Raw genomic sequence first — 25,919 nt, 5'->3', positions numbered from 1 at the left:
TCGGGAAATTACAACCAGCTTGCGCGCAGACAAACATGCCTCTCGCCTCACAAACGGCAATTTCGCATTGCTGCGCCGCGCTCTCATTTAAAATTAATTTAGCAAATTAGCCGGCGATGCCTCTTTTTCATTGTGTTGCCCTCAGCTCGTACAACAAATAACAGAAGCGCAGTTTATGCAACGCTAATTTAAGATGGTTTAGAGCGGTTTGAGTGATTTCAGTTATGGGGTAAAGTCTCAAGAACAGGAGAATAATATCTAAATGATTATGATAATGACCTTTTCCTTACTGATAGGGTCAACAATGTGCAAGCCGTCCTATGCTAATATAAAGAGTTCAACAAACTTGAACAATGTAGAAAGAAGTCTACTAATAACTTTGACAAACTTTGACAGACAGCGTTTCCCTGTGTTGTAGGCAAATCTATCTTTCCATATCACCAATATACCTAATGACCTGACACCTGTCAACCAATCATTGTGTAAGAAGGCTGTAAGCCCCTGCCAAATGTCAGATGATGTGAAAAGACGATGGAAAACAGCACCACGTTTCTATTCTTGGAACATCATCGTTGATATTCTTCCTGTAATCTCATATTTTGACGTTATATGTACACTTGTTGAACACGACTTGTTGAGCATGACTTAAGCTTTAGAAGACTGTGATCAATTTTATAATCACAGAAAAACTACTTGATAGAGAGCTGTGTTTTACTAATTTAAAGGTTCAATGGGTATTTTTTTCACTCTACTGTCTCTATTGACACACATGCAAAATAATATACATAAATGTCTTCAGAGGTGTTTAAAGACCTTACATAATGAAACGTTATGTTTTTTTATTACCTTAGGATAAGCAATTTCTATTTACATAAACCACGGGTCCCCCTGCTACGGTAGCCCAAACTGCTCAAGAGATCGCACTTCGTAAACACGTTATCTCTTTCGGTAAAGAAGCGAAAATGGGATGTTATCATAGTCCTGTGTCAGCCACCGTAGATCTTCAAAAGGGACAGGTGGATTAAACCATTGGTTGCAATTCGCACCCTAATGACTAGATGCTGCTAAATTTCATACACTGAACCTCGGAGGCCATGCAACCATTCAACTGTATGTTAGATCTTAAAAACAATCTAAGAATCTAATAGATATTCAATATTCACAGATTTAGGCGTGCAACACAAGGCTTGACTTTGCTTTTAAAGAAACACACGAAAGAAACCTACAAAATCTCTAATACGACAGATGCAATGTATTTAAGCTCTTCCAAAGCCACACAATTGCTTTCTGTGAAAAACAGATAAAAAACAAAAGACGTTATATTCCCTTTCCCATAGCTCTAAAGTCTGGTGCGACACATCCAAAGGCGACTTAATGTAATTGAACACCGGCGAATAATACAATAAAATGAGGTTAGAACAACCTGTAAGTCAATTTTATTTTGGGGAAAACTGTTTCGTTAAGTATTTGTCATTGGCTAAAATAAATCTATAGGTTGACTAATACAATTCCAAAGCCTGACTGCAGTAAACGCAGCACAGTTTTTAAAAAAAGGCCTGGTGTTTGTGTCTGTGAGTACTGAGTAATACTCTGACACCATCTCCAGCATTCAGTAATATCCTCCCTAACCATTCAATTACACTCCTTTGTGTCTTAACAGATCTGGAATTTGCTCCAGGGCGAGCCACTGCGTTTTACATTTCCCTGCAGGATTGAACGGCACGTGAATGTTACAGAACAAGCAGAGCAAGAGACAGATGACGTTGTGTGTTGCTGTGCGTTTTTGTCAATAGCACTCTAAACAAAAATTTTACTGCAGGACAACACACAACACATACTAACAATATAGTGATGTCATAACATATAGACTCAACATTGGTGATGAATGACGGTACAGTAAAAGGTTTTGCCCTCATATAGAGCATGTGCAGCAGATTTTCCCTCAGGACTACAACATCCCTCACAGCAGCAGAATTAAATGTGAAGTGAACATTTAATTCAGTTTCAGATTGTTCCCATTACAAAGCGGAGATGTTTCTGCTGCCAGAGAAACTACAAAAAAACTAAATCAAAAGTGGAGAGAGAAAAAGGCTGTTCACACAACAGCAGAATATGGTTGTCAGCTCTGGTTTAAAGATCATTTTTCAGATCGACTCTACCACTGAGAACCAGACAGCTGAATCGGTTCTTTAACATGTGGAAAGTGCCCTCGACTACACCTTGTGTTTTGTTAAATGAACTTTTCTCCATCATTTATTCTTTCTGATGAATTACTGATTTAACATTTACAAAAAAACTTTTCTTAATAAGTAATAGCATTCAAGGGTTATATCACCGCCTGGTAAGTATTGCTGAATTCAATAATCATTTTCAATCTATTATAAACTTAATTTATGTAACATACATAACAATTAAATAAAACTACAATGCATATAATTTCCCTCTCTATCGTCATCTCTGTTCGAAAAATTGTGCAAGTCAAAAGACATCAAACAGACATTTTCAACAAAACTGCACCTGACAGCTCCACTAAAAATCATTATAAGTTATGATTCGGGGTAAGGGCAATGAAAAATGTTACTGCCTGACACTGATTTTTATGTAACAGCTCAATAACTGTATAAAAAGTTACAGATTTTTAAGGTTCCAGCACACTTAAAGGTGCCGTGTAGATATTTTTGCTGCACCTAGTGGTGAGGTTGTGAATTGCAACCAACTGCTCAGTCCACCCCTCCCTTTCGAAGCTCTACGCTGGCCGACACTACGTTTTTTGCTTTTTTGCCAAAGGAGATAACGTATTCACAAGACACGCTCTGTAAAGCAGTTTGTCTGCTTAGGCTACAGAAGAAATAACAAGGTGAATTCCATAAAAGGGGACCTGCGGAGTATGTAGATAGAAATAGCTAATTCTAACGCTTCACTTTATAAGGTCTTTATTCACCTCTGAACACATAGCTATGTAGTTTATATTGCGTTTATGTTAATACAGTAGATCCTCCTAAATATTACACACAAAATGTCACCTGTGCGATGAGAAACAACAAGAAACAGCAGGACCCTAATGGCCATTTATAATTTATGGTGATCCTTTCCAACAAGCAGCGATGTGGTTAAATGTCTTCAGTCAAACTTACCTGTTGCCCACCCATCCAAATCCCATTCGCCTCTTCTCCGCCCATCCACTAGTGCCTTTACGAGCCTATAAGTCCTCTCTGAAAGCCGCAGATTCTTTTACAGGTACAGTGCGACGAAATAAAACCTTAACCGTGACCCAATCAAGAAGCTAGAGAAAAGAAAAGCTAACTTCACCCACCGTGAAAAAGTCAATCTGCACGGCAGTCAATGGGGGGGAACCCCTGAGACATGCTTGTATTAGCATGCCATCCCGGTACACACTTTTAATTGAGCTAATTGTAGCTCGCATTCAAGAGGGAACACGAGAGAGAAAAGTCGAGGGATGGTTAAATTTCATAAATGAAAGTGTATTTCACACCGTATTACAGAGCTGCGAACCAGTTTTTCTTTTGCTCCCTCGCTCTAATTTCCCACCTTCCTCTTTTCACACATCCCATATGGCAATCTTTAAAAGCCTGTATTGCTTTTTACTGAAGTCAATTTTGTTTCAAGTGAGGCCCTGTTTCTTATCACACAATTCTCCGCTGCCAATGATATTGAGCGGCTCGTGTATTCTTGTGTGTGCGCTTGTCTGTTTAGCAGACAGGGCAGGTGGATTGACGTTTTCTCTGGAGGCATATCAGCTCTGACAGATGAAAGGAACGGCATTGTGGGCCGGCGTGTTGCTAAGTAATTGCCTTCTGACTCCACCGGGAGATGTAAATAGTTCGGAGCATGAAGCATACAGATATGCCGACTGAACACACCGATCATGACACAGGTCCACAAAGATGCACCAAACAGCATGAAGGATTAAGGGGGGTCACACGAAGAAGAAACGACTAAAAGTCTTCAAAATGATTCACAATGTAAATTGGAGTCAGCTTTAATGTAGGCCTACTTGCTAGATAACTTATTTTTTACCAAAAACATACATATTACAGCTTGAATAATACTTAAACATTTTTTTTTCATTTTAAATCTTTGAATGACATATGAAAAAATATGCTATTCATAAGTACAAGTGTAATATATTGGTAGTTGACAAATATACGGTACATGTGTCCTATGGTGTGAAAAAAACTGTAAATAATATATTGTTTTATATTATTATTATTTATATTTATAATATAAAATAGCATAAAAGAGATTTATCTTCACTGTTTTTTTTTTCTTTTGCTGCCACACCATAGGACACAAATTTGTCTAACTACCCATAAGAGTTTGTGTGTGCGCATATAAAATAAACAAGTATAAAAGTCTTCACACATCTGTAGATCACAGTTTTCTCTGATACAGATGAATGCATGCTATGACAACATGCCGCTTCTATCTACATTAATGAAGAGTCATTAAAAGCATCCATTTAAAACTAAAGCGCAGACTTCAAAAACTGATTGAATTGATGCTAAACGCTAGGCATTAACAGTCTTGATTCTCACCAGATTCGCACAGCTTGCGAGGTTTACGCATCATGAGATCTGATCCTGATGGAAAAACATGATGATACATTAATTGTCATCATAAAGTTATAAAGGAAATAGGGTTTTCAGCTTTTAAAGATTGAGCTACTCTAAACCCAGACTAGAAATGGAAATGTTCCCAAGGGACAGAAACAACGGCCAGTCACACTTACCATGTTTCAAAAGCCTTTTTTATAGAACATGGAAGCATTACTTCCATACACAACAGTCACTGATAAAAGGCCGTGAAGAAACGAAGAGCATCTTTTGGTAATGTAGTTGCAATGTGATAGTTCACCTAAGAAGGAAAGTTCTTTCATCATTTACTCACTCTCATGTCATTCCGATCCTGTATGACTTTTTTCAGCAGAACACGAAAGGAAATATTTGAAGAATGTTCGTACAAATAACCTTGACTTCCCCTGTTGATAGACACAAAAAACGCTGAGACATTTTTCGAAATATCTTCATATAAATTCAGGTTTTGATAAAGAAAATGATGACATGGGGGACATAGCACCTCACTAAATTCTTCGTTCTTTCAGAATATCTAACACTCAATCTTTCTCTGGGGAGACCAGACACTCTCCAAACCCAAACTGGCCTCTTTCGTGCTTTCATGGCCTGTCACCCTCCATCAGGACTGAGATCTAAACCCGTGTGATAAATTCCCTGAACAACAACAAACAACGTCAACGTAATAAAACTAAAGTTTACTAAACCTGTCATCCCAGCATGTAGCCTACAAACCCCAACACACTAAAGTGCACCAACGCCATTAGACTGAAGTGTTAGTATGCTACCTACAACCCAAAAAAATGGATTCGGATAGACTTCCATGCGAAGAAAAAAGCAGCTTATATCTAAACGGGAATTACACACAGCAGATCAAACTAATTAAATGGACAGTTCACCCAAAAATAAAAACTCTGTCATAAATGTCTTAGTTCCGATGAACACAAAGAAATATATTTGGAAGAATGCTTGTAAATAAACAATCATTGACAACCATAGTAGGAAAAATTACAATGGTGGTCAAAAGTGCCCCAGAACGGTTTGTTTTCTTACATTCTTTAAAATATCATTGTTTGTGTTCGACAGAACAAAGAAATTTATGAAGCAATTTTTCCTACTGCGGTTGTCAATGGTGGCCAAGAACTTTTTGGTTAAAAGTATTTTCCCAAATATCTTTCTCTGTGTTTATCGAAACAAAGAAATTTGGAACAAGCTTGACTCACTTGAGGATAAAAACAGAATTTTTATTTTCGGGCGAACTGTTCCTTTGACACATGCACTTGTTTATTCTCACACACATCTCTGGCACTTGTCCCAACATAAAGCATGCACTGCTTATAAAGTAGTTTTAAGAAGCTTAAAATAAAACTTAAAGAAACAAGCACGCACCGTTTTAAAAGCAGCATTAAAAACTAAAAAACGTTTGTTAAAAGAGTACGGAGTGACGGAGCTCTCCGAGGACATCTGACAAAACGTCTTGTTATCTTTTTGTTTTCAAGTTGAAAAGAACAACAAAAGTAGCGCTGCGTTTTTTCGGTTTGCCTGTAGGGCTGTTCCAGCTTCCCCCAGACTCCCGCTGTGATCGGCAGAAGGGCACGGGGGCAGACAGAGGCAGCGATTTCCATTCCGAAACCTTCCTTTTCCTGTCTGAAAAGCTGCTTTATGTTCAGAAGCCCGGTGTGTAGCGGAGGGGATCTCACAAAAGCGCTCTACGCATTATTGTCTCTTTCTTAAACCCTCATGCACCGCACAATTTGTGTTCTATTTAAATGTCTCCGTCCTCGGAGAATGTCAGAGGAAATTGAGTTAAATTGAAATGTCAGAAGAAGACGAGACTAAAAAGGAAAATGAGAGAGTGCGGCATGCTGAATGATGGTGTAAAGGTGGGAACATTTTGATATCTCCCTCATTCAGCTTCAGAGAGTTTCTTAAACGCTTTTCAATATTTGTGCAACATTGTTATATCCATGTATTAGGAATTTGTATTCCATGAATTCAAGACTTTCATTTATATTTGTTACTTTAAATTATTTGCTATGAGGTTAGAAATTTATAACAATCTCTCTTAAAAAAGCATAAAAATACAAAAACCGGCACTTTGACAAAAATGTATTTTATAAACTTGATAATCCATGTGGGTTGGTCGTTCATCTTTCCAGGCTGAACCAGATTCTCTGTAACTAATGTTACTTGCATCTTAAGCTGTGAAGTTAATGAGTGTTTCTCAGTTTCTCCTCAGTAAATCTATTAATGAGGAAAATCTGACCCAGGTCGTCACTGTTCAGTGACTTATTGAAAAATATCAGTGTAGACTTTAATTAGAGTTTAATTAAAATCTAACCACCAAATTTATTTCCATTACAAAGTGTGTCCATAGTCCAAGCCAGTGACAACCAAGCATCCTTTTACACGTTCCTATTCAAAATGATCCTTCATTAAAAATTCTGGAACCGAAGGATGCTTGCAGTCTTAACAAAACAGGACTGCAAAATATCACAAAGAAAATAAACAAATACACAGAATGACCAATATAGTTCACAGACCAATGAGTGTTTATCGTTCACAAATCCTCAAAAACTAGTTATCGGTTCGTAACGGTGTAATGATTCACTTTTACCTTCACTGCTATTTCTACCTGTAAACAGCTTTGAGTACTGTTCTCATCGCTGGCTCTTTGGACAAAATATTAAAGACTCCATTTTTGGTGCGTCACTTTGGATAAAGCTGTCTGTTAAATGAATAAATATAAATGAATCACTCAACGACTGAATAGTTACAAATTCCTTTAGAAACCAACGCCAGAAAGAATCTATTCTTCTTCCATTGCGAATGAAGAATATGTCAATGACGTGAAATTAAAACAACTCATGCCTGTAACCAGAAATGAAAGCTATTTTTTTCTATGAATTTCCATCGTGGACGACACAGAGCGAAGTGTCACAGCTATTAAATGCCTGACGGTGCTGATCATGCAGATGTGATTTAGTTTGATCTCTCATCGGCATTTAACATGTTCACGTGTTAACTATCCTTCCATCACAACTCACCGAAGGCAGCGTAGAACTCGTCTTTAGTGAGGTGTTCATCATCATTGACGTCATTGTATTTGAACAGATCGAACAGCGTGCACTCGGATGTTGTCCTGCTTAGACCTTCCTGCTTGATGACCTGCATAAATAAATGAATCAAATAAACCTGCATAAATAAACAAATAATTCCTCCTTATATTTCTTTGTTTTGCTTTGCATTCATTAATGTTTTTTTCTTATTTTTATCAAATCTTTATTGACGTTTTAGTATTGGTTACATACACTCACCTAAAGGTTTATTAGGAACACCATACTAATACTGTGTTTGATCCCCTTTCGCCTTCAGAACTGCCTTAATTCTACGTGGCATTTATTCAACAAGGTGCTGAAAGCATTCTTTAGAAATGTTGGCCCATATTGATAGGATAGCATCAGTTGATGGAGATTTGTGGGATGCACGAAGCTCCCGTTCCACCACATCCCAAATATGCTCTAATGGGTTGAGATCTGGTGACTGTGGGGGCCATTTTAGTACAATGAACTCATTGTCATGTTCAAGAAACCAATTTGAAATGATTCGAGCTTTGTGACATGGTGAATTATGCTGCTGGAAGTAGCCATCAGAGGATGGGTACATGGTGGTCATAAAGGGATGGACATGGTCAGAAACAATGCTCAGGTAGGCCGTGGCATTTTAACGATGCCCAATTGGCACTAAGGGGCCTAAAGTGTGCCAAGAAAACATCCCCCACACCATTACACCACCACCATAATTACATTAATGAGAAATTGAACTGGTGTTCCTAATAATCCTTTAGGTGAGTGTATGTAGAATGACACAGACAGTCAGCTTAACCATCTTATATTAATATAGAAAATAATAATGTTAAAATAAAAATATATTTACAAATAATAAAAAATATAAGAATTAAATAAGGATACAAACAATAATAAAATGCAAAATAGAAATATACAAAACCATTATCTAAAATCTAAAAGAAGATGTTTTCTTGTAGAAATTTCTCACAAGGCAAAATAGGCGGAGGGCAACATGGACAAGTTTTGTGACATGCTCTTACCAACCATGAAGGAAAGTGTTGTCCAGACTACATATATACTGTACAGGATCACTAACAGTAAGAATAAAAATGCTGTTTTGGGCTGTGACTTGATGTTTTATGTTTTGTCAAATCTGGGTGGTGAAGAAAAACAAGTTTACTTGTGTGCAAGTCAAAAAATAAATGATTAAAACGAGATTCTCATCTGCATCTGATATTGTGATTCCTGTCTGCTGGCAAGCATCTGGAACAAAGCAGGATTTTCATAACAGTTTTATGCTGAAAGACATTAGGGATTACAGCAAATGTTGTAGAGCACATTTATCTATGCCAAAAATATCGGATGGTAATTACAGCTAGTAAGAAAAGCTGTAGGGAATGGTGATGATGAATTTTAAGGGTTAGATTCACTGTGGATTACTTATAAGATTTATTAAATATATGAGGTGTGAAGAATCATAATCAACCATTCGCTAGAAAAAACTGCTGGTATTGTTTAAAATAATCAATAATGATTGCGTATATAAATGAATTGTGAGCCTTAATACAGATTCTGATCTTGGTGTTATTTTTAGGATATTGCTATTTCCAGGAAGCTTTGACATACCTGGTTCTAAGCCTGACCTGATCTGATTGACAATGCATCTAAAAGCAGACCTGCATATTCCCATTCAATCCTGTCATTTCAGTATCTGCTTTCTCTAATCCTCTTATAGAAACTTTTGTTACCAGGTCAGAAACCCACATATGTCGACCTTACTCTGACCTCTGTTGCTATGCATTGTTGCTAAGTACAAAAAAGTGAGAAAACTCGCAGACACAAAGGCACAAAATGTTGCTTTTTGTGTTTACGTTTTTACATCCCAAGCAGACAGATTTTATATAACCAAACCGTTCCATCCTCCTCATGCCACATCCTACAGAAAATTATATTTTATTCATACGTTCTCTCTCCCGATTCATAAACCAATTCCATTTTGATTCGTTAAAAGACTGCAAAAGACTGACATTAGAATCATCATTCAACATTTAAATAATAAAAGTTGATCTTATATCTGTCCAATGCGGACAACAGAGAACGGTGGCAAGTAAGGAGGCTTACATGTCATCTAAGATTAAGGAAAAATAAAATAAGAAATCTTGTTTTGGAGTGTGTCTGTTTGATAATGAATGGCACAAGAATGGTTGTTCTTGTTTAAAAAAAAAGTTATAAATCCACAAGTTTCATGGTCTGCCTATGGAATTTATGCAAAAAGATCATGACAGGTGTAGCAGAAGATCTGCTTGAACAGAATACTGATCTAGTTTAACTGCTCTATGTTGGGTTTTTTGCGCCGTATTTCAGTGTATGCTACCCATCGTCGATCACCTTTCGACCCACACACCTTCATGTCAAAAGGCAAACTTCCGTATTCAAAGACGGTCCAAAGTTTTTACTTTTTCCTTGTCTTCGTTCTGCCATGCATGCAAAGAGATGCATTCGTCTTCCACAGAGAATGAAGAAATATGTAAATGACACGAAAATATAGCACAATGAAATTGAAATGGCTCATGCCTGTAACCGAGAGTGAAAGTGCGAGTTTTTTCTCTGGAGAAATATGAATAAATTCATATTTTGCTCATTTTGCTGTGTTCCGTATCTCTATGGACAGGTGTAATCTTTCTGCCGCAGGACAAGATAAAGCACAGCTGACCTGGGATCAGCATATGAGCGAGTTATAAAGAAAGAGACACGCTCACAGCCTCATTTGGTGTTTCAAATGAATGCAGTAAAACGTTGAATAAAGATCCCCAGCCATTCTCAGTTTATTTAAATGTAATAAAATATTTTGAATAATAGATTTTGTACACAAGCAAAGCAACACAGATATACAAGAATACTATCCCGGTGACATTTGTCACCAATCCTAAATCAAGTTGGTTTGAGAGAAAAAGTGTGCACACTTGAGTTGTTTTCTTGTTCTGAGAAGATTGTGAACACAAACTCAAATAGCCATTGTTTACTATATGATTTTTCTATTTTTTATGTGTGGATGCTTGGAAAATTTGCTATTCTCCAACAGGATTTTGGGGAACGTAGTTTTCTCTGCCAAATTTCACTGATTTCCCACAAATATGACTGTAAAAAAGAAAATGTACAACTTTTTTTGGTATATTGTGTTAAAGTTATGTTTTTTGGAAAGTGATTTTAAGTTAAATAAAACCATTTCAACAATAATGTTCAAATCACAACAATAGAAATCTTTTAATTTCAAGTCATATACTGTAAACGCAAATGTAGTGTACTAACTTAAAATGTAATTTTATAATTGAGAAAACCTCTCCAAGTGACCTAAAATATTCTTATAGGGGCCCTGAGGCACCCCTACAGTTTACTCCTTTCATTTGTCTCTTCTATGTGAAAATTGGTTGGCAATTTAAAAGGAACATAAAGATGTTTCATTATGAGGAAACCAACGTCAATTTTAAGATTGAACATACCTGTGAGAGCTCACTGCTGTCAACTCGTCCATTACCATCTGCGTCAAAGCGCTTGAACATCATGTCCACCAGACGCTTCCTAGTCGCCATATCTTTCTCATGGCTACCATGGTTACTGGGGGTCAAGTATCTTTGAGCGTGCAAGTCCAACATCTTGTTCTTCAATTTTTTATAATCTCCCAGACGACAGTTATCATCTGTAAAGAGTGAAGAAGAAACAGTGGTGAGACCTGTGTATGTGGAATTGAACTGGTTCCATAACATAACTTATTTATCAACACTAAGCCAATACTGTATGAAGCTCTACCACAAATGGTCTTGTGAGAAAATCATAGCTTTGTCATGAAAAAAAGTGACACGAATCAAATAGTTGTACAAAGGACTTGGGAAGTGTTCCCTAGGAACAAAACTAGCAACCTTACTGTTGCTAGAGCCATAAAATCAAGAATTTGCAGTGGATGTAGAATTTGTGAGACCATATGTGACCCTGGACAACAAATCCAGCCTTCACGATCTATATTTCGAAATTGAGATTTTTTTCTGAAAGCTCAATAAATAGCTTTCTATTTCAATTTCTATTGGTTTGTTAGAATAGGACAATATTGGCGAGATATAACTATTTAAAACTCTGGAATCTAAGGGACCAAAAAGGCACTGTCAGACGTAACAGGTTTGTTTTAACGCTCCCTAATATATACATACAAAAATGTGTCTTACAAAATTTCTGTATACTGTTGGTTTAAAGTTATGCCCCCTTAAGAATTGACCATGCCACCTCAGTCGTTTTATCCTGCAGCCGGGCCTGATGTGATAATAAACCTGTGAGTTTAAATCTATTCAGTGATAACAGTCCATTCTTTTTTTGAATAAACACAAATTCTTCTAACTGTGAATGACAAAAGAATGTCAACGATCCGTGGTTCATTACAGTTCTGATGAAATGTTCAATGTTACGCAAACAAAGAAAATGAGAAACCACCCATTACATTAATCTATCAATCACATCAGAAAAACATTAGATGTATGAAACAATGGCTGAAAATTCACGTCAAAATGCATTTGACAATATTGGAGATGTTTCTCGCATTATACAGCTCAGGTGGTAAGTGTGGTATCCTAAATGTTGATGTTGTTATGGATTGTAAGGAAATGATAATAAAAAGCAAAAGATATAAAAGTAGGAAAGATTCTCAGAACCACCTGCTTTCTAAATACTAGTTTCAATGTCAGACGTCAAGAAAGTCACAGTTTCACATGACTATCACATACCGCGTCTGTATGCATGATACGTTGAAATATATAAACATATCTGTCCGAATTTGTGTGTGCACGTTTTTCATCAGCAGCTCAGAACACATCACAAAATGGCCTCTGCTGTGACAAGCAACAGTGGCAGGAAAGCTTCTTCCTTGGAAATGGCAAAATGAATAAAAGATAAATGGCTGTCTACCATCTACTTTGCCCAGGGGAAATGAAGGTCAATGGCGTCAAACCTGCATGTGCCTCTGCATGTGTGTGCGGCACACGGCACATTAGCATTCACAATTTTGGAATGGCGGCAATCTGCAAAAGGTCCCCTTCCAAATCTGCTGTCATTCAAATCCCCAAGCTATATGGTATAAGTCAGAAGAAAGAATTGAGGGGCTTCTGTCGTATTTCAGCATGATCTTGGGGAACATTGATATTGCACTACTGACCTTGAAGATCTTGAGCAATGTTTCTTCTAAGCCATGATGTTTCTCCTGTGCAGTAGGCAGACTCAAGAACAATGCGAAGGCAGCTAGAGGTCTCTAGAATCTGTGTTAAACATAACGGGCAGCATTTCAACCGGACTCCATCTGCTTGTGTTTTAGTATGGAAGTGAAGCTGCAAGAAACCCTTTGTGTGAAAATCACAGTGCTGATTAATTCGCAAGTCCACGTGCCAAGCGATGCCGACATCTCGAGTTCATAGCGGCACATGGCGGTAAAGGGAATTGAAAAATCATTAATGCTTCCCAGTAGGTCAAGTTTGGGCTGGTTAACATGACCCATGCTAATTTAAAAAAGCATCCTTCTCAATATGCATTCTGATGATGTAGTACGTTCTGCAAATAAATCACAATTTAAAAGTGAACTTTTCATTCCCTTAAAGGCTCAAGATAGTTGGAAATGAAGCTTTTGGGATTTTCGTGACACAATTGCCAAATCGATGCTTCAGCAGCCGACATTGAGATTAATGAAAGCGTGAGCAAACAGCCTTCTTCAGGTATTACAGGCTTCCAAAGAAGAGGTTCCAGAGAATGATGTCTTGTTTTTACTGGGATCTTATTATAACAGCAAAGAAATATATGAAGGGATCTTACAAAATGAGAAAGTCATTTTTTCTAGGGTACTCTTTACAAGAAACCGTTTCAAATGAGCTTTACAAAAACATGCTTTCATGTTTTCGACAGGCAAAGACAAAGGCAACCGTCGCAAAGAAACCTCATGAGATGAGGTAGTGAGGGAAACAACCTTGAGAGAAGCAAGACTCTTCCTATCCTCCTCTGGCATCACAATGAATGTACAATTAACATTGGTATGATATGACAACCAAAAAACTGAAAAATATAAACCACATTAAGTGTGGAAACTAAGGGTCTGTTTAGTAGATTTTTTTCTCATTAAAAGCAAAAACTTGATCAAACACTGCTTCAATGATCTCTCTGTGAAGTCAGAGCTCCCCAAACGTCTCCCACAGAGGGGCACACATCTGTTCTGCAATCACATTCCTGTCTTTATTTGTTCAACCTTCATCCCTCAAAAGGCTTCTTATAGGCAAAAGCTATTAAACGTATATCCGTCCTTCAATATACTGAGACCTCTAGAAGGTCACTGTTAATGGACCCATCATCGGAAAGGACATGCTATTGTTTCTCATCTCAGTAAACATGCGGGTGCCGGAGGTGATGGCACTTAGACCATGTATAACAAGAACCTAGATGTGTTCCTGTGTGTTCCTGCATATCCTAAGGCGAGGCGGAGTAGAGCATGTGCGGCTGATGTTTGTGACCGGAGGTGCGGCAGCTAGAGGCGTGCAGCGGCTGGTTGCCCATCCTGATGGGAATTCTGCTCATTACATTGCTTAGCAAAAGTCAGGAGCTGTGACAAACACGTTTTGATGGGAAATTCAAGCCACGTGGTCAGAGATAAGTGTTGGGCTGGGCAAAACAGATCGAGGCTGTCCACAGTTAATTATTATGGACTGGTGGTAGAATCGTTTACGAAATGGGATGCTAAGAAATTAGGTCACAGCTACACAAATACAATCAAGTCTTGTGTAGAAGCATTTAAAATTGATTACTGTATATCATATACATTATATCTACATATGCTTATATATACTGTACACACACACAGACACATACACATATATATACACACATCATTACACCTGTTTTAATCAACACAACAGGTAAAAAACAGAAGCTCTCTGCTGTTGGTTTGTGGACAGTCATGGCTAAGACAGAGGAGCTCACTGAGGACCTGCGGCTGCACATTGTGGCTGCTCACAAGTCAGGAAAGGACTATATGACCATATCTAAATGTTTTGAAGTTCCAGTGGCTACAGTGCAAAGTATTATTAAAAAATACAAGACGTTCTGCACTGTGGAAAATCTTGGAGTACATGGTTGGAAGCCAAAAGTGACACCTGTGCTGGCCAGGAGGATAGTGAGAGAGGTTAAAAAGAATCCAAGGATCACCATCAAGGCCATCCTGATGAATCTGGGCTCTGCTGCTGGCAACATCTCAAGGCAGACAGTCCAACGGACACTGCACACCGCTGGGTTCTACGGATGCAGACCAAGGAGGACACCACTTCTCCAGATATGGCACACAAAAGCCCGCTTGGCCTTTGCAAATGCTCATCTGGACAAAGAAGACTTCTGGTCTTCTGTTTTATGGTCGATGAATCAAAAATTGAATTGTTTGGCCACAATGATGTAGCCTTCATTGGGCGTAAAAAAACGAGAAGCCTTCAACCCTCAGAACACCATCCCCACTGTCAACCATGATGTTTTGAGGGTGTTTTTCAGCCAGTGGACCAGGGAACCTAATCAAAGTAAATGGCACCATGAAAAAGGAGCAATAGATCAGAATTCTCAGCAACAACATCAGGCAGTCTGCCGAGAAACTTGGCCTTGGGAACCAGTGGACATTTCAGCACGACAACGACCCACAACACACAGCAAAAGTGGTGAAGAAATGGTCAGCAGACAAGAACATCTACGCTTTGCAGGGCCCAGCCAGAGTCCTGACTTAAATCCAGTAGAGAATCTGTGGAGGGAACTAAAGATCAGGGTGATTGCAAGGAGACCCTCCAACCTAAAAGAGTAGGAGCTCATCGCTAAAGACGAATGGGCAAAAACACCAGGAAGACATGCAAAAAGCTGGTCAGCAATTATCGGAAGTGTTTGATTGCTGTTATAGTCAATAAAGGCTTTTCTATTGATGAATAAATGAATAATTTTGGACATGCCACTTTTTGTTCAAATGTAAATAACAGCTGAGAAACTTTTTTTTTCCACAATGATCCCTCTTGTACATTGTCTTATTATCTTTTGGGAGAAGCCTGTGCCATTTACGGTCAAAAAAGGACTTGCTGGTTGAAAAAAAGTAACTTTAAGTCAGAATTTTCCAGGGGTACAAATAATTTCGGGATGGACTGTATATAGTATACCTATTATATATGCATGTTAATTTCAAACAGAGATGGCGAGAAAGAGGCAAATATTATAGATTGGAGCTTTTAAAAGATTTTGTTTGATTAAAGTTTAATTTAAACATACTTCCTATTGCTGGTCATATACTGCGCAATCATTAATCCTTTGACTACACACAATATATCTTCATTCATTTAAATGATGTCTTTATTAAAAGGGCTGGCAGTTTAAACACTTCTTAGTCTGCACAGCTTCATGGCTAACCTGTTCTCTATCAGCTTGTACCTGAAAAGCCTTTGACTATATGCCAAAGCCTCTTAAGAGTATTCAGAATAGCGCTATACTTGGACAAGCCTTACACAAATGCAGTGTGCAGCACAAAGACATTTACTAGCCACGAAACCATTCCCAAGCGACCTGCGTGATTTACTTTGAAACAAAGCATGACACGTACAGGCAGCCCAGAGGAATGGCACAGAGAGAAAGCGGACTTGAACTCTTTCTGTTTTGAACCCATTGGAACTAAATCCTTTGGCTTTCACATTTCCATCTCTGTATCAGTTCCATATGTATGGGACTCTGTTTATTGATTCCTCCAAAAAAACACATGAAATGAAAATCTAAGAATGATTTCACAATCTAGTGGCACTAATGAAAACAATACCTTAACAGACGCTTCTTTTCAAAATTACAGTCTAAGATCATTCAGATAATGATAAAGAAATATTAAATCTGTGTCACATGTATTAAAAACGCTGTCAAAGTTTTTTAATGCTAAAGATAAAATGTCCCTTCTGCCTGACAGATATGAAATAGGTGTCCTGAGAAATCATACCTGTCACTTTTGCAGCTCTAAGCTTTGTAAGCTGCCAAAAAATAGAGACATATCATAAAACTAGCTACTCGAAAAATGTTGACTCATTTTTCTTGCATTTGGATTTTCTAACCAGCTTTGATGGGCGGGCTTGTGCAGGTTGAAATGGTCGTATTTAACGAAAGTCAAAAATAATTTATGGCACATTTAATGATAAATTAAAGATTTATAACCCAACCTTACTTTCTTCATGACCTTAACTGTCTTTTTGATTTAAAAAGTAATTACAAAAGTTCACAATTTTTCTATCAACTTATATTGCTGTCAGTAAGCAAAGGCCTATGCATTTGTCCCAAAATATAATTTACACCTAAACTTTCAATGTTAGCTTGAAATCTTCAGTTGAGCTTGCAATGGTCATATTTTTAAAAGCGTTATCTGATCACATAGCTAATGGTTTACATAGGAAATGTTGGCAATATATATTAAATAGCTATAGCAAAATATTACCTACAAAATGTTGGCAATATATCTCCTAAATAATGGTGTGAAGATGTAGTGCCACTGCCATTGTCTGGAGTCACATGGAAACGGATGATTCATGATATGAAAGCCAAGCAACTTTTCACTCTCGCAAATGCATTTTGAAACTGGTTTCTGAGTTGTGTTTTTGAAACACCGTTATTTCAACAAATTCCAACTTTAATGAGGCCAGATGTCACTATTTGCCAAACGCATTTTTTAAACATAGACATGTAATAAATGTACAATTTGTCAACACTCTCGTGATGGCACTTTGGGTTTGCTTCACAGACGTCGGCGCATAAGACCAAAAATGCACAAGCAACTAAAAAAACAGCTCAACAGTGTAGACAAAGCACAAAACAATCCATCCCTCCCTACCTCTGAGTCTCTCTCTTAGTTCAGTACATTTTGTACAGAATAACCCTTCGATATTTTATATCAGTCTGTCGTATGGCTGCCCCGTGAGCCGGCCTGATCAGTAAAACAGCGATAGATCAGGCTCTCAGTGCACTCGCTGTTCTCAAAGAACATTGTTCTAAATGCTCCATACATCAAACACTCACCCGGAAAAGTCTGCAGCTCATTCTGAGGTCAATGACGCCCGTCTTTAAGGGCACTGGGCCAGTTGCCCCGCTGTCAAGTTTCTGCAATGAAGAAATGGACGCCCGAGAGCGCTGGGACGTAAAGTCTGCTCTCTCTCTCTTTCTCTCGCCTGACCACCTACAACACCTCGCTGGAGAATTTCAGTCAGTGCATTCAATAACAATCTACCTGCCGCTGGATATCCATACGAGCAGTTTCAATGACAAATTTACAACGGGCTAGCACCCTATTATTCAGGTTCTCCTGGTGCGATGCGCTACTCGAATGGTTTGCATATGTTTTGTCCCTTTCCTGTTATTCTTTCTCCTCACCTTCATTGTTTTTTGTCTCTAGGTCTCAGCAGGAGAGCATTATTCCCTACATAAAGTAAGTCATCGTTCCCGACTGTCTACCTTCCGCTTCACCTTTAATTTGATTTCCACACTCTCTTTTCTCCTGTCGCATGTTCTTTCTCGTCTCTTCTCCTTCCTCTGTCCTTTTATCTGTGATTTCTCACTTTCACAGACATCGGTGAAGCTTTGAGGAGCTCATTACCTGCCGGCAGACGAGGCTGTGGCTTTTCTTCAGGCTGGGGGTGACAGTGACATTAAAACAGCTCAGGGTCTTATTATCACGTTTCTAAAACAGAACAATATCCTTTTGCTTTCTCTCCCTCTCTTTATCTCTGATATAACAGGTTTTTTCAAATAAGCAGCGAAGGAATAAATCAGCTCAATGTTCCCTTGTGTGACATTCTCTTTCATTTAAGAAGACGGCTTAAAGTTTTGCTTGTGATAGGTGAAGTGTCGAATAGGACTGCGCAATTTGGTCAAAAATGGAAAGAGATATGAACTGTGATATGATAAACAGTTCATGACTACACAGAAACAACAGTTTTATGGTTTAGAAGGCGTGCAAAACCTACAAATAAGCAAGAAATGCCAAAGTTCTGTGCAGTAAGTCATGTTTTGCAAATGATTTACTGGCAAGAAAGCCGATTATAATCTTCTGAAATTCTTCTCATTACTTTATCATTTGAATATTGGAATTTTGCCATACAAGTTTTCTGGTAAAATGTATGCGCTCTAACACGACATCACAAGGAGGTCCGCCTAAAGTCTTCATTTAAACACAAAACTGTTTCTGGTACAATGTGTATTATCTCCATTCGTCAATGCATTGCACTTTATTACAATAGAAACTCTTTAGGCAAATTGTTTTCAAATATGCAACTGTGTAAACAAAGTACAGCTTTGCATTCACATTGCACATTGTAGCTCAAACATGACCTGAGATAGATTTCAATAGAAACCTGCAGCATTTTGTGCTTTAAAGTTTAAGTTCACCGAAAAAGACAAATTCTGGAATCATTTACTCACCCAAACCTTTTTTCCTCAGCAGAACATAAAATAAGATATTTTGAAGAAGTTTGGTAACCAAACAACAGCGGTACCCATTCACTTCTATTGTATGGACACATAACCAGTGCAAGTTCATGGGTAATGCTGCTTTTTGGTTGGCGACATTCTTCAAAATATCTTCTTTTGTGTTTTGTGGAAGAAAAAAGTCAAGTCTAAAATGACTCAAGTTTGAAATGACATGAGGAAAAGTAAATGACCTCAATTACAAATCCATACTGCCATTTTGATTTTAATTCGATAAATTGAGCAATCCTTTTATTCGTTGTCATTACCCGTCCACGGTACTTAGATCCAGAACACTTAAAGTGCTTTCAAATCAAGACTGAAAAAATAATTCTCTTTTATTATTCTAAGTATTATTATTCTTTTAATTTATGTATTTAATTATTTTCTTTCTTTTTTTTCAATGATGTTTTCTGTTTTTTATTTGAGCCTCCTGATCTAAACACCACTTTGGTCAACCCTGGGTTGTTTTTAAATGTGCTTTATAAACAAATTAAATTTAGTCCAACCCGAGGCTAAGCAAAGCCAGTGGGAGTGGCATTAGTTGCTATAAGCGCCAAACATACTTACTGGTTGGCACGGTGCGGACAGACTTTGAGATGCATAGCGAGTGCGAGTCTGACAGGGCCATCTCCTCAAAAAGAATAATATTTTGGCAGAGCTCGGGCGAATGGGCCACCCTGAGGGCTGGTGACAGAAAGCGGTGGATATAAGAGGAGGGCAGAGAGACACATATCTTTAGGCTCTGTCTCGCTTTCTCTCTGTCCGTGTTTCTGTGTGGGGCTGTCTTTAAGGCGACGGTATCAGATGATTTGATGGAGCCACTGTTGTAGTCATGTGTGCTGTTGACAGATGATACGAAGGAGAACAGAGGCTATGAGAAATATATCCCCCGATAACATCAGTAGAAGGTGGGAAACAAGAGAGTAAGACAGAAAGACCCTCAGCTGTATTTAGAATGTATTTATGACAGCTGGATGGAAAATCAAGCGCCCTGGTCTTGTAAGTTTAGCAGACGGAGGGAAAAAAACAATCTTTATGAGGAATTGTGGTGAAAAGCTATGAGAACAAACTGACTGGCTTTCAGTACCACACAGAAAAACCGACGGACTGAAAGGCTCAGGTTATGTAACACGCCGGTGTTCAGGTGCCATTTATTTGGGATCATTTTGATATTACTTAATTACTGTTATTAAACACGATTCAACCAATAACTTATTTAAAGGGATCTCAATCAAAAGCTGTATATGCACTTTATTCTGTCTTACCTAAAAGAAGATATTGTGAGAGAATTTGCAGTGATTTTGTGTCCTAGAATTGAAAACAATGTGTCCAGATTGTTTGGTTACCGGCGTTCTTCAAAATATTTTATTTTGTGTTCTGCACAAAAAAGAAAGTCATACAAGTTTGGAATGTCACGAGGGTGAATAAGCGATGTAAGAATTGTAGTTGTTTCCCTATAGTACACACGCAAAAAGGGCACACACAAACATACAAACTCACACTCCAAACATGCATCCAAGGGTACAATCAATCCTCTACTAGATAACCAGGTCATGTGATAGAAAATCAATATTACATACTGACCCAAAACAAACACTAACATACATCAGCCGTGTGGTCTGGAGTGTTGCAAAAATAAAAAAAGATCACAATGTTACAAAACAATAAGCTGTTTTTAAGCATCAGGATTTCAAAAATGTGATATATATGCAACCGGATCCACCTGCACCTCTCTAAATGGGCTTGCACCGGGTCGGTACAGCATAAGAGTCGGGCGCATAAGAGCGTCCGTTGAGGTCGGGGAGTGAGGTTTTAACAATGCACAGTATGTTACTAGCTGGCCTCCGTTACATATATACACTATATACATTCAGCTTCAAATGAACTCAAAAGAATGATTGTTACAGTTCGTCCTTGGTTTGTCTTTAAAACTAAAGCTGACCTAAAAAAGTCAACACGTACTTCAGTATTGTCGACAGTAACAGGACGCCCTGTTCATTTATTATGTCCAAGAATGGGCACATTGGGCCTTTGTGTAATCGGATTGCTGGTGATAAACGAAGTAATCTTCAGTATTGGCTAGCGGCTCACTCAAGCTTTCTTTTTTGAGTTGGCTTGTTGGGATGATCTGTCAGTCAAACTGATGGGGCTGTCCTGTGCAAACTCTTCACCGCAGAGCCTGAGCAAACCACTTGGGCTTTAATCAAAACACCAGTCACTTTTTCTATTTGTAATGTATTACACTGAGATTTAGAGGATTCGGTTGGGTAATTACAAAGTGTCTTACAATCGACTTATGTGCAATGTCGACGGAAAATGTCTTGGATTGACAATGAAAAGTAAAACAATGTTTTCACAAAACATATATATGTAAAACCCTTTTATGCATTAAAGCAAAGTAAAACACGTATGTTCAACAAACATTAATATCTTATTGAGTTTATAATAAAATAAAAGTTTACACATCATCGCTGTTCTTCTGAAACCTTGTTTTTCCATATTTGCTGTTTTTCAGGAAATGAAAAAACACAGTATTTTTTAAATGATTAAATGCTGTATTGAAAAGTTGACAAGTACTTTTTTTGGTTAGATATTTGCAAAACCCATGACAAAAATAAAGGGTGACTAATAATAATTATTGGAAAAAAATGTGAGGATTCAGGAGGACAGCTGCGAAATATTTAAGAACATTAAATCTAACTCATTATATTAAAGTCAATGGTTAATATTTCTACTAGTCCCATCTAGACCTTTATGTATAAATAGATTTTACCCATCATTTACTACTATATATAAAACACACGTGTCGGTTATATGTGTGTCTTTAAATGCATGCAAAGGGGTTTCAGGTTTTTGATGCTGTCAATATATTGATATTGTATGTTTTATTATCCATGGAAATGTACAAAAGCACATTTTTCATAAGAATGGCTATGAAAACAAATGAGATCACCCTGGAATATAAGAAATGCCTGATAAACACGCCGATAAGAGCTACAGTGGACATAATTCAAGACATTTGTCCCTGTCACACAGACTGAATTCAGTACTGCTCTTATTAAAATCATCCCTTTCCCATCTTTTTCTATCTTTTTCTGCTCCAGAAGTTGCATAGGGAGAGAGAGGTAGATAGATAGTAAGAAGAAAGCAAGGTGCTCTCAATGAACACTAACCTGTGCTGTGTTGCTGTAAGGCAAACTACATACTGAAAACTAGTACACAGCAAGTATAAATACATTTAACAAACCCCTGAACACTATAATTGACCAATGTTTACGTAGTGACCCTGCATGTCTATATTTTTTAGGAGCACAAAAGTTTGATTTTAACATTCATTTGTCTATAATTTAAATCTTTAACATGGCCTTACTGGTTAGATAAGATATTAAGATTATATTTTCAAACAATGTTCATTCTGTAGGATGATTTTATGTATAACTTATATTAGAAAGTAATTATAAGCAAACTAAGAACAACTAGAAAAAAACGAATTTGTTCTGATTCAAGGTTTCAGGGTGTACTCCGTAAAATAATTATGATACATACACACAACATAATGAACGTGACAGTAAATTAGCTCCCGGGGTCGACACAAAAAAAACATGAAATACCCGTGACAATCAAAGGACACCAGAAGTGTTTTATCTCTAAATACATCACTTACTTGATAACCCCCCCACCAAAATTAAAGCAGATTTTTTATCCCGGCTGTGAAACCCATACATTTAATATTCAGTTACCAGTATTCTTTGATGGATAAATGTGGCGAGCGGAACATTGAATGTCTGCCATTACAGAGTGACAGTAGAGGCTATGACACGAGAACAAAGGCAAACAGCCAAGCCAAAATCTTTTAGAGTCCAGCAAAGCGTGACATTTGTGTTATCACAGCAAACTTAATACTGATTGACTTGACTGATAGCAAAACTACGAATCCTTGCCCTTTGGAAAAAAGTCTGAAAGTTTTATCAAATGTTAGCTCTTTCATTCCATACAGAGGGAAAGTTTGTAATTTCATTGATAGGAGAGACGGCGGTAGGGTACATTTTGCTTCACTGCATCAAATATACATCAGTGTTATCTTAGAGATTAGTAAATGTCAATATAAAGTATGTAACATTAAGGATGTGAATATTGTAGGAAAAAATATATAGAATGTACTCTAGTCCTATAGGATTTGAAACAAGTCAGGCTCACAATAATGCATGCAGGTAACACCTCGACTGTTCGTTTTCCACTTGTTCCAGCAAGACGAGAAAAATCGTCTTCTAGCCTATTTCACTGCTTTGCTAAGATTGATGACAGCAGCCGTCGGCTTCTGGACGAAAAGATCCATGAGACAATTCTGAGCCTCAATTCCCCATATGACAGCAATTCTACACAAAATGGGCCATTGACTTTTTCCCTTTAAGCAGTCCAATTCAGCCAAACATCACTACGGCTAAATGCACGGAATGCATCATCATTCCAGCGCAATAAGAGAGGTGAGATACATCATCCATCTACTCCCGGACCAATGTATGTCTGCGACGAAATAATACCATATTCCATGGGCGGCTAACGAAATTAGGGGGTCTAAATTGGGACAGAGCATCTCCATCAAGACAATGAGTCAATTACCCTGAATGTTATGTCTCCACTAACAATGCCATCCATCTTCTTTATGCTGCTTCTGTCTTATTAAATAAATCGCTCAAAGAAAGTGAACAAACTTGGAGTTTTCGATTTCATTTTCTTACCATATACTTACATCTTCGGAGACATGAGGTTTCCAGGGTTTAGCTGTTCTCATCTCCTAATAATGGCTACTGCAGCTGTCTTCAATATTTTAAGAGAACACTGCGGACTTTGAAGTGTCCAGAATCAAAGCAGTTCGATAGAGAATGCCATTTAATCATTTACTTTAACAGATGAGGGGATTTACAATGAACTTCTAGGAACAGAATCACTTTTCAGGTACATTTATTCATTTGGTAGCACCTCATAATAAGGTCTTTATGGTCATTAATGACAATGCTAAAATGACAATATGCATTAGAACAAATATTCACTAATGCATTAAAGTAATATTAAGGCATAGAATATTTGGTTTAAAATATACTAGCAAATGTTAAATGTCATTTTTTTATAATAAATTATTCTTAATGAATTAAAGCTTGAAACATTAATAAAAGAGTCATACATAAACAACTGTATGATTCTTTAGTCATGTAAACTTTCCTCATGTCAACAAACTGAACTTTGTGTGACAGTGTTTCAGTCAACTAAGTCAGTAGTTTTTAACGGACCGTTGGCTGAACGCCTGATGCATAAGGCACACTTTTCTGGAAACACTTCAGCACATTCGAAGTCATCAACTGATTGGTTGAATTTGACAGGATTTCCAGGGAGACCTACGTGTCGCGTTCTTTAATGCTCCGCATGGAAACAACAAAGCCTTCTGATCTAAAAATGAAGCTGTCGTGTTTACAACGGTTGCTGTAAGAATTCTCCACGATTGACCAAACACTTAATTCTTAAAAGTATGCGAGGTTCATGGGATAGACTTAAAATCATTGTTGTTTCTGTTAACTTTTGACATGTTCGTGAATGTACATCGGCCTGTTACTGTTAATGCCTCTAAACATAATGCTGCACAAAATGAAAAGTGATTGGTTGCTTTACTTGTCAGACATAAGGCGTCTTGGCCAGGCCTTGGCCAAAGAAAGCGGCGATAAATTCCAGACCTGGCTATGCAAGACTACAGTCAATTTCACCTACTGTATATAAGAGCTTAAAGCTGAATTGCTTTGAGTAAAGGCCAGTCCAATAACCAAGAACTAGGACTATCATGAAAACGAAATTCGCCAGACTGTTATGGCTACCATCTTAATAAAGCTTTCACAAACAAACAAACGAAAGTAGATGTTTGTGTTTTTTGTACATTATTGCGGAATCAAAATACATTTTCTGTCTCATTTCGTTGGGTACAGATGTGAAGCGATTGTGACTCTGCTACACTAATCCTGCTGATGATCAGATTATCCATTGGGGGTGGGTTGAAACATTTAATCAAGCCTCCCTGATCTCCACCATACATGACCTCATACTTTCCTCTTCAGCTCTTCAGCAGAAATACAGACATAAAAATATGAGCAAACCCACAGCACACCTTAGCTAAACCCATTAAAACAGCTCTCTATATATAAGTAATGAACAGCCCTATCTGTCTTTACTGAAAGTGTGTAAAACTGTGGGCTGGAACCCCAAATGTTGTGAGTTTGAATCCTATGGGTTTGCGTATTTCTCCATTGTATTGTTTAAGACCTAAAAAGAAATATGAATGTTAATTTGATCCAAACATGTGTATGCTCTTGTTGAGATGGCTTGCTTGTTGTACAGTAATTCCATGTGTACTTCTGACAGAAGGTGTGATCCAGTATAACACAACTCTTAAAGCATAGTCCTTCTGATATTTATCTGACAGTAAACACTAGTTTGTATTTTGACGAGCAAATGTACTTTTTATGTGTAAGCTTTCTTGAACATATTCCATAAATTTGACAATTTAGTAATATGAATATTCCTAAACCCCCAATGTGCACAACGTCTGGCTCTGCCCATGCAATTCCCCTGGAATATGTCATGAGGTTTTTAACAGAAGCCCTGAACGGATCTACAGAGCACGTATCATGAATACGTTATCTCCTTCGGAAAAGAAGCGAAAACGTGACGACATCTTAGTTCT

The 25,919-nt window shown here is 37.7% G+C and overlaps 1 protein-coding gene across 2 annotated transcripts in view; it reads right to left on the bottom strand.

The window, feature by feature from the left end:
- fstl5 (follistatin-like 5) overlaps nt 1-25,919 on the bottom strand; it is a 103,663-nt gene that overhangs the window by 38,273 nt on the left and 39,471 nt on the right. For both annotated transcript variants that reach the window (XM_056770381.1, XM_056770382.1), the window contains exons 5-6: nt 11,161-11,357; nt 7,640-7,760 (exon numbers count right to left, since the gene is read on the bottom strand). In XM_056770381.1, the coding sequence (XP_056626359.1) occupies nt 7,640-7,760; nt 11,161-11,357 (318 nt within the window). The remainder of the gene's footprint in view (nt 1-7,639; nt 7,761-11,160; nt 11,358-25,919) is intronic.

This window comes from Triplophysa dalaica, chromosome 16 (genome assembly GCF_015846415.1).
Source record: "Triplophysa dalaica isolate WHDGS20190420 chromosome 16, ASM1584641v1, whole genome shotgun sequence".
Taxonomy (NCBI): Eukaryota; Metazoa; Chordata; class Actinopteri; order Cypriniformes; family Nemacheilidae; genus Triplophysa; species Triplophysa dalaica.
This window is presented reverse-complemented; position numbering and strand designations above follow the sequence as displayed.